General features: G+C 34.4%; 1 protein-coding gene across 6 annotated transcripts in view; it reads right to left on the bottom strand.

Moving 5' to 3' along the window:
* The window catches only part of FSTL5 (follistatin like 5), a 271,571-nt gene that overhangs the window by 229,255 nt on the left and 27,039 nt on the right, over positions 1–15,277 (bottom strand). For all 6 annotated transcript variants that reach the window (XM_038136446.1, XM_038136448.1, XM_038136445.1 and 3 more), the window contains one exon: positions 868–901. In XM_038136446.1, coding sequence (XP_037992374.1) covers positions 868–901 — 34 coding nt within the window. The remainder of the gene's footprint in view (positions 1–867; positions 902–15,277) is intronic.

Raw genomic sequence — 15,277 nt, 5'->3', positions numbered from 1 at the left:
AACTGAATTAAGAACAGCTAACTCAGATGATATGATTACACATTGCTCAAAAATAAAAAAGATATAGGTTGGTTTGTCACTTAATTCCCTCCTTTCTTTTCAACATTTAACTGGTGCTCTTTCTCCTATGCTCCCTTTGTTTCCTTTTTAAAGTATCTCATATCCTATCTCTATAAAAAACTAAAATATCAAGCGAACAAGCTTTGCCACCATTGGCAAATTTGCTTTTCATTGCTTGCTTAGCAATTTTTAATAAAGAGGTTTGGATGTTCTGTCTCTTAACATACTTTCTTTTAGGAAAAAAAGGTGTGAATTCTGCATTTGAGTTTAGGAAGTCCTAATATTCTTTAAAAAAGGTTGCTTCTTTAACATGGATATTCTATTTCAGATAGTGCGCAACCACTGGCAGAGAGTAAGGTGCAGTGAAAATATAAATTGTATGCAAAAACCACTCACAACAGTTGTTTTGCAAGACAACCTATTAAGGATATGATTAATTTGTGCACAAATTGGAATCACACCCAGTTTCAGATTTACTGAATGGAAAGGGAGAAACTAAATTGATGGCTCTGATGTTTTATGAAAGGATAATAACCAGACATAGTCAAGGACATGAACTGAGTGAGAAACTGTGCAGCCCATCCCATCCAGAGTGCAGCAATCAGTGTTGTTCATCTCAGGGCTCCAAAATTAGTAGTTAACACATTTACTTTCTAAATTTCAGCCCCTTTCCTAAATATATATTTGTCATTTCTAATAGTAAAACATTTAGCAAACAATCCATCTGGACGTTTCTTTACCAAAAATGAATGTTGCATTTTTGATAATTACAAGAATGACCACATTTTGAAAATAATTGGCACTTACCTTTATTTCTTGAGATTTCATGATTCTTTTCCTGCTGCAATTAAGAGAAGAAAAATGTATTACTTGCAGAATTAGTTATCACAAAAATCATAAAATCATAGACATACATGATCCAAGTGAGACAGTATAGTTCCTGCCCCATCCTGCTCCAATGTAAAATCAACTACACTTTGCCTGATGCCTAAAGAGTCCTGTGTAACCCATTTGTAAACTCCCCTAGTGTTTTTTACTTTTTTTTTTTTTACCTCCCACAAAGACTGAGATTAAGTGCTGGAACACACTACCCAACAGGGCCATGCAGTCTCTGTCACTTGACCTCTGTCTTGGGAGATGCTCATAATTCAAGTCCCTGTAAAACTGGGACTCGTCCCATGATGTAATTCTGAAGCATGAAAATTTACTCGATGCGCTAATCTGCCCCCAAAATTTCAAACTTCGATTTTACATAATATTTGCTCAAAAAGATGCTATTTATTTCAGGTATTGCAATTCCTCAAATATTTGCTGCTATATAAATTTATGCCAGTAAAAATAGCATTAGGAATAGGCTAAATTCAAAACACTTCTAAATTTTGTTCCATTAAAAGATAGCTTTTCTTTTACAATTTTAACAAAAAAAGGAAGTTACATAGCTTTTTTTTTCTTTTGCTGCAAATTTTAATGGGCATTTTTAAGCATTTTAGCTTTTGATAACAAAGAGAGTGTATGGATTACCCTTCAGTACTAATTGCACTGTTTTATTTTACGTATAAACACCAAGGATTTATTATTACTGTGCTCATAACAGGTTCATTTAGTCTTAAAAACATTCAGACTGTACACAGAAATCTATAGAAAGAAATTAATACTTCTAGACCAATACATATGTCCTTTAACAGCATATCAGTTAATATTTTCTAACTCACAGGGATATGGAAATGTTTAGTTAACATGAACTTAAGCACAAGGCCATCTTATCTTTAAACACATAAAACATACTGTTCCAACATTTTTAATTTTGTAAAAAAATAAATAATACAGCTAGTGATGCAGTATTTTTGTGTTCCCTGCAAGCCAATTTTACAAATCTAAGTCAATGATCTTTTCTTGTTTCTTTTCAAACAAATAAGTATGTCAAAACTTGTATGTATTTGGAAAATATGTTTTCAAATTTCTCCATGACTACACTAGAAACACTAGTGAGATATTAAAAAAAAAAGGAAAGAATTCATTATCAGTAAAATGTGATGTACTAGATACATTTTTAGTATTTTCTAAACCAAATGAATGGTATTTCCTGAAATACTCGATATGATGTGCTGAATTTACCAGAATCAATTTTCATGCCATTCTGATTTCCATGCTATACTAAATTTAAAGCAATAGTTTTAGTATTACTGAATTTCTTTCGCATTTCATTTTACACTACAATCAGCATTTGGTTTAGAGGACCTGTCTAGTACTTTCTTCTAGTCTTCTAAAGGAAAACTTGCTTGTAACTTTTATTTTATATATCTTTAGAAGTAATGCAGTGAAATTTAGCCTTTAATAGGGCAGTGTAAACACAGAGAATCTTGTTCATGATAAAAAGTCTGTGCTTATTAAAATATCAACCAATCACCAAGATTTAGAGTCAAGATGTAGCCAAGTTGTGTTAGCATTTCAGATAGTGCAATTTTAGGGGCTCCACAGACACTGTCCAGTTCCACAAAACTCACTGGTCTTTTCTCCCTTCTTTAGTTTGAATCAGAAGAATGGAACTTTTTGCCAACAAAGCTGCAATAGATTCTAAAGACTTAATCCGGTAACTGATTACTAGATCAAAGTAGCCTTGCAGGAAAGCAACATTAAAAGTCAAAGGAGAAGAGAAACAGTAATTAGGATGAGACTTACTTTTTAGGAAGAAGAAAATGCAACAAACTTGGCAAAGTTTAGAGTAGAAACAAAAGGATTTAGATGAAATTGTAACATAAAAAAAACCAGATTGCGGGTTTTTTTTTTTAATGAATTGTGCTAAGATTTCAAGGAAAGGAGGCATTAACTGAAAATATCTTTTCAGACCTATTTTTTCAACTATCTTTATTTTGTTAATTTCAGCTGAAGATTTTGGAGCAAACTTTCATGGCTTAGCTTTCTCAAAACACTCAAATTTTAATTTTAAGCTGCCATTCAAACTAGAAAGAAAAGACGTTCTTAGCAGATCATTGACCAACCTCGGTGTGATATTCCTTGAGCCAAGATGCTTGGTAGCAGCAAAGAGCACTCACACAGAAAGAAAAGTCTCTATGCCTCAAGTTATTTCAAAATTAACCAGTGATCAGACTAGGTGCAACATCTCTGAACTCAGAAAACAGTTTTCTGCCTAGAGAAATCTTGCTAGATAAGACTTTTCAACAGAAAACACAGAGTTAAAAAATGCAGACAAGTTTATACTGAGGGTGAATTAAATACAGATTCCTCCTTAATATTGAAAGATAAGTGATGTGAAATATTTTCTGTAGAAAATGAGTAAGAAGCAATGAATTATGCTAGTGACCCAATGTTGAAAGCTGCTGAAACTTAGAAAAATTAATTTCAGATGCTCAGGGGAAAAGGAACTGCTCATCCTCATGGGAAACACACAAACAAATAAACAAGGGTCTTGGAATGTGAGAAAGGTAAATGAACTATTGAAACTTTCAGTATGGTTCATAATGAATAAATTGTTCATAATAACATTTATTTCCACCTGCATTTGTGCAGTGGGCTAGGATTTTAATGCTTGTTGGCCTGAAAACAACAAAATTCTACCCATGTACTATTAGGAAATATATAAATGTGCAAGCATCATGGTATTAAGTAAAACATACTTCTGTCTAAACACATGTGGAGGACTTTACAGAACTACTACTACACATATTTTGGTTATTTTTCTCCTGTACTGCATTATGATATACAAACAAAATATTTCTACCCAATGTGTTAACAATCAAAAACTATGTATAAATAAATTTAAAAATAAATTTTATACACACACACACACACACACACATATATATCTTCATTCACATAATCATTCTGGATCTATATGTCTAGAATGATTACATGAACTACAATGCTATATTGGTACCTATTGATATGAGCCATCTGGAAACAGAACCAACCATTTTGCATTCTAGGATATTTGTATCAGCTTCAATATAGCAAAATACTTTTGAATTTAACACTCTCCAAACAAATTATTCAGACAGGTTGAATGGCATTTTATGGCTTTGTGTTGCATTACAGTGTATCAGCCTGATGAAACGTATCAATGCAGAAGATATTAGAACTGTAAAGAAACTTTCCTTTGTGCCCAAAAGGCTGATTTTAAAGTAAACTTTTCACAGAGACAATGTCAGATTTTCTGTTGTGTTTGTGAACTGAAAAAGATCACAGATGGTTGACCATAAAAATAACTATTGTTACAAATTGTTAGTCAAAAATTATTTCCAATATAAATCAAATAAGGCTCTGCAAAGAAACTTATTTAAATATACACAAATGTTTTTCCAAGGTATAAAAGCTCCTTTTCTAGTGTTATTTTTCTTTTTGTCTTAATACACAAACACTACCAACATCTCTTAAAACATTTTGATATCATTATTCCAAAATGTCATGTTTGCTAAATAAGGTCGGCACAGTACCAAGTCTTATTTAGAAGGACTTCACATTACCAATAAAGGGTATAGAGAAGGACGATAAAAGGGACTCTTAATTTACCAAGAAGGTACAAAGCTATTTATAAGAAAGACCAGAGTTGATCTGTAAAGGTAAATGACATTCTAGGACTAAGAAAATGCACCAACCACTTAAGAAAAAGTAAAGCTCATTTCTTAGCCTCATTTAAATATACATAATGCAAATTTTGTTTGTTTGTTTCCTTTTCTGAAAGAGAATTACTGTTTATAAACCTTGGATGTTGCACATAAAAGCATTCTGACTGCCACTTAATTCTATGATTTTTAAGAAGACAAACTACATAACTGTATTTCATACAGAACCCCACTTATGGCTCTGCCTGAATCATCTGCTGAGGATCTGGGTATGCGTCTGCCAGAGTGGGCAACTGATAAAAAAGAGGAGCCTTATTTTGTCTTTGGAAAACTCAGACAAAGCCTCCTTTGCTATGCTGGCTCTATTTAAAAAGTGGCTGCTGAATTAATCAAATTCCTAAAATAAACAAAGTACTAATTAGTATAAAGCATATGGCAGATTGTCCTTGACATGTGACAAACATTTAAAAAATTTAAGAAGCAGACACCATTAATTACAGAAGCTGATGAAAAAGAGTGTAAAGTTATTTGCTTTTATAACATTTTATAACAAAAAGTTACCATTAGATGTATAATAAAATATAGTTAAAATGTAGAAAATCAGTTTTGTGTTCATTGCCTTTATGGCTAATTCTGCAGTAGAGGTACTATTCAGAAAATGATAACAATAATAATAATGGAATAATTTTTATTAAAGAAAATATTTCATTAAGAGAGGTACCAGAACAGTTATTATTGTTAAAACATGTACAAGCTGTAGTAGCTGAATTAACAATACATTCACTTAAATTAATACAACAACTTTAATTACAAGAATTCTGAATTACAAATGTACATAAACCTTTTATTCATGGATGAAATAGCAGCATGGTCACAGCCAGGCATACAAGCACACATACTGCACACATACTGCACAAAGCAATCTGGTAAACTATTCTCAGACCCAATTTGATCAATGACATTAGGCTGAACATTTGTGTTTCAAAAAGTTTTATAGAATCAGACTTCAGCAGACTCTTAGCAACAGAAGTACAATTGCAATTTAAACTGGAAATGCATGCAAAGCAGAAGCAATGACATTTACATTTGTAAAGCTGTTCTGTTAAGCAGCAGTAAGCAAGGCCTTGCTTACTATGGTAAGGAAGAAAGAATGTGCAAAAAGTGAAGCATTTTCCTCTTGCTCTTGTCAGAATGCTATTTACTGCAGAAAGCTTTTTAGTTTAATGTTTGCAGCAGGATTCTTGAGCTGGTATTCTGCATACACAGCCCAGTCTTTTTAGAGATTGCCACCATTTATAGCAGCAAATTCTGAGAAAATAATATGCCACGGGTTGTTCTTGTATTGATTAAGGCATCACATGAATATAAGATTGTGTGAAGAAAACAAGATGTGAAGCAAGGTTGCTAGGCAAAAATAAGGTAATATATAAAGCTGTTGAAGTGCTCAGAATTAATGGTGTTCCCGGGAATATTACTGAATATTACAGTGTTAAGAGTAAGCCTTACAGGCTTGAGGAGGAAACACGATGAAGTCTTGAATTCATGAATCTATATGAAAGCAACCCAACAGCATCTGGGGAGCCTCAATACAAGAGTGAAATGATTGTCATTAAAAACAAAACCAAACCAAGAAAAGCCCAACCAGAGAGATGGGAAGGGTAAACTATGAAATACACTGATTTGGTTCTTGGTTTGCTGATTTAGGTCCCTGAGGAACATGAAGAACAATCATGGCAGACCCAGGAAGGCGAGTTTGAAGCAGTTGTTCCTCTCTGCATGCAGATTACAATCACTTAGAAGCAAAGAGGAAGCAGAGAAGAAATAAAGGTATTAAAAAGTCCAACATCTTGTCTGTGTCTACATACTCTGAAGGAAAACTATCTCTAGACTAGGCTTCAACAAAGTGTGTGACTTCTATGGATGAAAAGTACAGATGAAGTTCCACACAAAGATCCACAGGTTTTTCTATTCAGACCTGTCTGATATAAAAGCAAATAATCTAGACGGCTGCAAGGGCATATATTATTCTCAAAGGCAACCTTGGATCATGTAAAGCATAGCAGACAAAGCCTTTGCCCTCAAGGTGAAACAGTTCTGGGCTAAAGCTATTGTATAAATCACAATGTTTCTTCAGTACCAACTGAATTGAAGCAGCTTCCTGCTAATGACACAGTAATGCTGTTTATACCAAATGTATACACCGTGTATTGCATTCTATAAAATAATATTTCTTTTTTAAAATAGGCAGAGTCAGTCAGATTAGAACATTTTCAAAGAAACAATTCCTTCTGGTAGGATTGCTCACGATCCATGTAGACACATTTCAAAGCAATGCTAGTGTAAAAAAGACCTGCCTGTAGCAGGCTGCAGGTAGCTCCCAAGACAAATAAGCAAATAAGCACCCTATAGGACCTATAAGCCCTAATTACTCTTGCCTTGAAAGGCAGCTGAGTAATAGTTTAGAGTTTTAATTTCAAGGATTCTTATTTCATTAAATTGTTGGGGTTTAGTAGTACTATAAAATTATCCCTTTTTTTCTTTTTTTTTTTCTAATGTATTACCTTGTCCATGAGGAATCCTAATGATCCTACAGGCCCATTGAAGCTGTAGTAAAAGGCCAAATATATATTCCTTCATTTAACTGAAGCAGAGAATGGCCTGTTTTCCAAATCTTGTCATTTTTCCACAATGAAAAAAATCTAATAAAATCTACATGCTGACTTTAAGGATTAATTCTTCCATTTGCTGTTGCCCTTCTATCCATACACCTGATTTTCATCAATTGTCCTGGAACTGGTCACAGTTCTGAGCTGAACTCAGGAAAAAGAATCCCAATGGAACATGCACAGAAGGTTACTCTGCACAGCACTCACTCTTACAGAAATACAGTGTAACTATAGCTTCTTTAATATGACGTCTTCATACTTTGTTCTTTGATGACAGACCAAATACATTCAAAATTTATAAGCACTTTCACAGCACATGATAGAAAAACATTCCACCAATTTTATGCTGCTATGCAGCGTTGCTGTTTTTATAACGCTTTAAGCATTAAGATGCTTAATGCATGGTTCAAGCAGCAGAAGAAGTGCATACTTTTGCATTAGAACATGTACTACTATGAACAAAACCACTTATATACTGAAAATTTTTCAAGCCAATTTATGTAGCTAAATCCAGGCTACAGCTCTCCTTAGCTAAGTTGGAGGAGCTACATAAATAAAGACTTTACAGAAGTTATTACTGCTATTTGTGCATATTTTGCATTAAACTTTACATGCTCATACACTCAATGTAGTATTGCTTCCCCATCCATAGACAGCATAAGATGCAGCTTCTTCAAGCCCACCAAGAAAGAAATGCAGTAACACAGAACAGTCAATGAGGTGCTGCAGATCGATACACTTGATATATCTCAATCATATTCAGTGGATATATATTTATTTTGCAATTATCTGAGAACACTCTAGCCTTGAATAGGCAAAGAAGGGGGAAAGAGATCTCCAAGAAGCAACACTTTAGCATAGTGAATTATCCCTGGAAATTTTAGGATACAGTATTTAATGGGTATTCTATTACCTTCCTCTTTAGGTGAGTTCCTAAAGCTCTAGGTACCCTCACAATTACTGAACAGTAGTATATTTCCTGAAAATATAATACTACTTTAAAAAAATAAATAAATAAAAGCAAAAAAAAAAAAAAAAAAAGCAAAATCAAGCTACTACAGATGGATCCTGGCCACAAAATTCCCAATGACATTAATGGAAGCAATTTGCCTAAAATCTCCATTCGTTTTTCTTTCTAAATTTCAGAGGTGGTTTTAAGTGTAATTTTCTAAAACCACATAATGTATTTTGCTTTTTATTATTCAGTCTGTCTGAGGCTCATTCAGATCTTATTTTTCATTTTTCCTCTTGGCAAATTTTTGTACAGACAGAAGAAAATCTACAGGAAGAATGACAATTAGGGAGTATAGACATGAGAGCATAAACATCAATTACCTTCTTACAAAACAGGAATTCAAGTAATATTTAGTCTGCATTAAGACATAATTATGGGTAAAATTGTAGTCTATCTACCAATATTGATTAAAACCAGTATGCTGAGACACTGCTAGGTTACAAACAGGTTGTTTCTACTATTCATCTTATAAGGGCAAATAAGGTAGTGTAGCAAAGCAAAAGAGAAGTTCATGATATGAATATTAATCAATTGCAACTGCCCTTTTGCAAAGTGTTCAACTCTATGTTTGAGGAATACATTCATTTAAACCAGAGTTTTGATGAAAGGTTATATCATACTACCTACCGTGTGGCATTTAGGAAACTAGAAAGTAAAATTAGGATCATATTTTCTTCTACTGAATCTTAGAAAACTCAGGATTAATTCAGTATTTGATAGGTGAATTTCAACTTCTTTTCCAAAATGAATTATGAAGTGCAGCTATACACTCTGCAGATATACTAAAAATTGCTTACACTTTTTCTACTGTGCAGTAGGCAATGTACTGTAAAGCTTTTAGTTATTTTCTCTTGGCATCCATGTTGGAAACAATTAGTTTTAAAAAAATAGGTTGCAGAGACCTGAAGCAACAATCTAGTAAATAGATGAAGTTCTAATCTAATTGATGGTATTTTATTTTTAATTACAGTTCCTTTATATATATATAAGAGACATCTATTTTTCTTCCCTGTCTTAGACTGATACAAGTAAAAAAAATAAATTAGACTTTTTTTATGAATAATAATCTTCAAATAATCTCCTGAAAATATCTCCTCATACCAAACCAAGGAAGCAGTCACTGGCAAAACAATACAGATATATCCAAACGGTAAGCTCTGTTCTTTACTAATTGCTAATATTAAACCACCAAAAATTTTTTTTGAAAATATGAAGGTACAGAAAATATTTGAAGAGACAGCAATTTCTTTGAAAGGCATGCTTTACTCATGCCTCACTTAGAGTGGGAATGAAGGAGCAATGAAATAAATAGGTGAGCTTTATATGGAAAGTCAGACTGACCAATGCAATAGTTTTTCAGACCTGTTTAAAAATACCACTATCTGTTGCAGTGGGATCAGTCCTTTACAATTTTGGGATCAGCTTATTAGCTTATTATCAGTAGTAATACATTAGTTATTTAGTAATACAGTAGTTACTATTAATTATAGAATTGTAGCCTGTAAATTATGCAACACCAAATAATGACACATATACCAAGTTGAATACATTCCATTAAGACTATGTAATATTAGGGCTTTATTACTTGCATTGATGTATGACAATAATCCTCAGATAACAGTAATAGAAAGTAATGGCATTTTCATGAAACACTAGTGAAATAAAAATTCCACTGATGCCTCAAGAGAGTGATAGGCCTTACTTATCCCTAGAAAATAGACTTGAATTACAGGCTGCTTATTCCGGGTTACAAAAGCAGAGTTACAAGCAGTACATGAAACAAACTATTAATAAATTTTGTTTGGTTTGTTTTCATTGGAAGAAGGGGCACAGAATAAGCTTGTTAGAGTTTTCTTACTTCAAATATTATTTTGTTAGAATGCATTGGGCAGGGGAATTCAATTCCATAAAGTTGTTTGATAGAACTGACAATGAACATTAAGCAGGATGCTCAGAGGACTGAAGCACCTCTCCTATGAAGACAGGTTGAGAGACTTGGGGTTCTTCAGCCCACAGAGAAGGCAGGAGGATTGCAACTAGCTGATCTTTAAGATACGTTCAAGGCCAAACCATTCTGTGATTCTGTGAGCAGTTTTAATGAAGTCATATAGCAACATTTTTGTATTAGTAAAGTTTGGGAGAGGTTTGTTTTGAATGTTATGTTTTAGGCATTAAGCGTCCATGTTTTTAAGACTATGATTATTTAATTGTAGTTGTATCAATGCATAACAATAAGAAAAAAAGATGTAATTAGACATCTTTCGTTAGGCTGTCATTAAGCTCTCCATCTTCTTTGTGTCAGGCCTAAGCAGAGATACCAAAACCTTTAATGCTTTCAATAGGTATCCTATTCTTTAGCCTCATTTTTTGAAAGGAGGCCGGGGCTTTTTGTTGTTGTTACTAATGCAGTTGTTTGGGTTTTCTTGATAATGGAAAAAAAATCTGAAACTGAAAGACATCACATTCCCTTAGCTCATGGTTGAAGGGATTTGAATATTCTGATGGATGTAGTGTTCTTGTCTGGTATGATTTACCATGGAATTAATTATCAAGAACAAATAAAATACCCTGAGCTGGACTAATTAGATGATTCCATCAGGAATTATAGAAGAGAAAAAATAACATTTCATAACAACTACTGTGATCTAGCAGTCACCTTACCCAGAACTGAAGGCATTTTAAGGTAAGCATAGCCTATTTCAGTAAGTCCACGAGGTCAGAGACTTTCTTACTGCTATTTTGCTTTATAAAAAATGGAGATGAAGCCACTGACTTTTCAAGTTACAAAATTCTCAAAAGGAAAGGCTGATGAAGAGAGCCAAATCAAATACACATAAACCCAATACACATAAACACAGATCAATGCTTCTTACCATGCCTTTTTGAAATGCTTTCAAATGAAAAAAATTAAACCAATCAGGACAATAAATGCTAAGAAATTGCTTAGCTATTGTGATGGCAAATATTTGTACTTTAAGATTACAGAAGCCATGATTCACAGGAAGTACAGATGGGTTGTGTTACTTGACATCTTGGTAACATAAAATCAGAACAGTGGCTACTGTAAAAGAGAAAGGTATAGTACTATTTAATTAAATATGATTTTATCTAAAAGATACCAATTTGTGCTCCCACTGCATACCACACATTTAGTAAATTTATCAAAGTTCAAAATGACAACTGAAAACCTACTCAGAAAAAAGTAAGCAATGAAGAAGAAAGAGTTAAAAATAGGATATATTTTCTCACTCCTAAAAGGAGATAATTTATTCTGAACTTGTTTTTCTACCACACAAAGTATAGGAATAAAAGTATTAAGGATTTTTTAAAATATGGATATTGAAAAAAAAAACATAAACGCAAAACTTAATATTTAGCCAATCTAATTTGAGACAATTTAAAAGGAGTCTAATAGTGCACGAAAATTGTGATTTGATTTTATACTAAAACCCAGTGTAAGAAAGATCTTTCTTTCTTTCTTTTATTGCTGTATACAAGTGTTACACTTCCTCAGTTGGGAATACATCATTGTATACTAATGTTTAAAACGGTAGTGGGCCAACCCTGGCAGGATGGCAGCACCCACCAAAGCTGCTCTATCACCCCCCCCCCCCCCCCCCACAAGTGGACAGCAGGGAGAAAGTATAATGAAAGGTTCATGAGTTAAGGACTGGGAGAGATCACTGGCCACATACCGGCACAGGCAAAACATTAGAGAAATGTTTTAGACATTAGAATCAGAGATATTAACTGAATTTATTGCTAACAAAATCAGAGCAGGATAATGAGAAGAAAATAAGACCTTAAAAACACCTTCCTCCCACTCCTCCCTCCATCATGAGTTCTACCTGTTCTGCCCCAGCAGCGCAGGGAGATGGGAGTGAGGGATTTGCTCAGTTCATCACACATTGTTCCTGCCATTGCTCAGGGAAAGAAGCCCTTCCCCTGCTCCAGCACGAGGTCCCTCCCCTGGGAAACAGTCCTTCATTAAGTTCTCCAACCTGAATTCATCCCTTCTGCAATAGTTTAATGCTGCTGTTGTAACACAGGTCACTCTTCCACAGGGTGCAGTCCTTCAGGCACAGTGTGCTCCAACATGGGTTCCCCATGGGGTCACAAGTCCCACCAGGAAACCTGCTCCAGCACGAGCTCTCCTCTCTCCATGGGTCTGCAGGCCCCTGCCAGCCTCCTTTCAGGCATCCACCGGCTTTGGTGTGGGTCTCCTTCATCGGCTGCAGGTGCATCTCTGCATCCCCGTGCTCCTCCATGTGGGGCACAGCTGCTTTACCATGGTTTTCACCACGGGCTGCAGGAAAATCTCTGCTGGGGCACTTGGAACACCTCCTCCCTCTCCTTCTGCACAGACATTGGTGTCTGTGGAGCTGCTCCTCTCACTTATTTTCATTCTGCTCTTGGCTTAGTGCAGTTGTATCTGCACAATAACTTTTCTTCCTTCTTAAATTTCTTATCCCAGTGGTTAACACTATTTCTGATTGTCTCAGCCTTGGTCAGCAGTGAGTCAATCCTGAGTCCAGAGCTGACACTGGCTGTGTCGGACATGAAGGTAGCCTCTGGCAGTTTCCACTCCTGCAGCCCCCTGCTACAAAAACCAGGTCATGCTAACCCAACACAAAAGCCAATGCTAAAACTACAAAATTATTTTAATTTAAAACCAGAATTTCAATAGATAATAAGAGGTGAAAAATAAACCACAAAATAGGTTGATTATTATTTAGTTTAAAAAATAATAATAATAATCTGGGGTACAGCCTACAGTCTACATACCAATGAAACTGTTACACATCGTATTTATTACTTAATATAATTTTATATTGACTTTTGAATATTATTTCTCATATTATAAGCATTGTCTATGCTTCTGGATATCACTTTCATTTTAACAAACCAAGATAATAAAGGTTAATATAGACAATAAAAGTCTACATCTTCTAGGCAATAAATAGAAGTATTAAATCCATGGGGAAAATGAGAAAAAAAAGAAATGGAAAATAATAAAATAAAGCATTTGTCCAATATAAAAAAAAATAAGAGATGGAATTAAATTATAGATTAGTCTTGAGGACCTAAAGAAAATGAAGCAACAAGGAAGCTATGGAGAAGAGCCAGATTTCATAAACACACACTTCAAGTATTTGGCATCTTTCATGATCTCAGAAATCCAAACTGCACAAATTTAAACAGGAACAAATCATCTCAAGTAATATATAACAAATAAATCTCACCTGACTTTGTTTTGCTATTACTGCAATTGCAATTAGTGATTACAATTTGCCATCATAACAGAATATGAAAAAACATGCTAATCAAGAATCTGAAATGACAGCTGATACAGATTGTGTTTGCATTGAATTCCAAATACCAGAAAGGTAAAAAAAACATTTCTTATCTATACAGAGGAATCCTCCTCCTCGGATTCAATGTGAGAAGGCCAAGTTGACTACTGGAGAAGATAATTACATTGCCTCCATACACCACCGTGTTATATTTTATTCTTTGTTGCCAACCTGGCACGAGAAATTAAAAAAAAAAACAACGTCAATCAAAATATACTAGTAGATACTAGATGTGAATCTCATCACCCCTCAAAATATTTGGCTGAGATTAATCTTATCCACAGTGATGATGCTCAGTAACAAGAACAAAAAAGATAGGTACAGCAAAAGGTCCAGCCCAGTAGTTGAGAAGCACCTTTGCGCCCTGTCTGGGCCTCTTGATTTGACTACAAGTTTATAGCTAGTCATTGTTATCAAGTATCAGCAGGCACCTTGAAAGGAGGAATCAGCCTTGCCTTATTTCCAGATTTTGACACTTCGCACCCCCCCCAGTGACTGACTAATCAGAAGAAGGACTATAGAAGACATTTTACAGGGAAATTTTAGAAGCAACTTTCCCAAGACTTAAAAAATGCTTTGAGCATGTAGTGAGAGACAGCAAAAAAAAAAAAATGTTTAATTGATATTAGCTTATTAATGCACAGTGATTGTAATAGGGTTAAAAAAAAATTACGCTTGCCTTTTTAATGCTATTGCCCACAGGAAAAAAATCAGATTAGATTGCAGAATTCCCTCCCTTTCCTAAGAAAAGGATAATAAAATAAAAATTAAACCAAAATAAAAAAACAACAACAAAAATTAAAACAAAAAACAAAGATTTCTTGACTACATTTACAAGTGATTAAGGGGGAAAAAAGTAAAACTGAGTCTTGCTTCTTCTAATCCTGGAACCTCAGAAGGAAGAAAATCCTCATGTTGCTTTAGAGCTGAGAACAGCACTGACATGACTGAAAAAGCTCTGCTCTTAGTCCTCAGGATTCACTGCTCATCTTCAATAGATTTTTTTCCCTTCTCTCTGTAGAACAGAGGATTTTAGAGGATCAAATTTTATGACTTCTCAGATCCTGCAAGCAAACAGATTTTCCAGATAGACACTGTGAGTTATAAATCTCAGGATGTTTGGAGACCAGACAACACAGGAAAAGCACAGCCTATTTTTTGAATCCAGGAATACTACTTTCTGCACATTTCTTTCTTGGCCATGACACCCTAAATGACAATAAAATCATTGAACACTCAGGGTGTCTATATTTCAGGCATTTCAGTGCTCTTTGTAGAGGGAGAACATTTTATAAGCTTTGGGCAAAAACCTAGAAGTCATACATGGTTTTTTTTCTGCGCTTATGCATTCAAATTTGCGTTTAATAACATGGGACAGAAGTTTATGTTCTTCTCTTGCTTTTTTTAATTCAAAGTCCTTACTGCTTAAACACTTCTAAACTGGATCTAATTCTAATGTAACCTAAACCCCTCTAACACGACCTAGCCCTGAGACCTAATTTAACATGAATCAGGGTTGAACTGATGAATTTAGCAGCAAATAGCAACAGTAAGTAGGGAAGGAGAGGGAAAAGAAAGAGAGGCGTGTTTTTTATAGGTTAA

Source organism: Motacilla alba, chromosome 4 (genome assembly GCF_015832195.1).
Source record: "Motacilla alba alba isolate MOTALB_02 chromosome 4, Motacilla_alba_V1.0_pri, whole genome shotgun sequence".
NCBI lineage: Eukaryota > Metazoa > Chordata > Aves > Passeriformes > Motacillidae > Motacilla > Motacilla alba.
The sequence above is the reverse complement of the archived record's forward strand: the minus strand, read 5'-3'. Positions and strand labels throughout refer to the sequence as shown.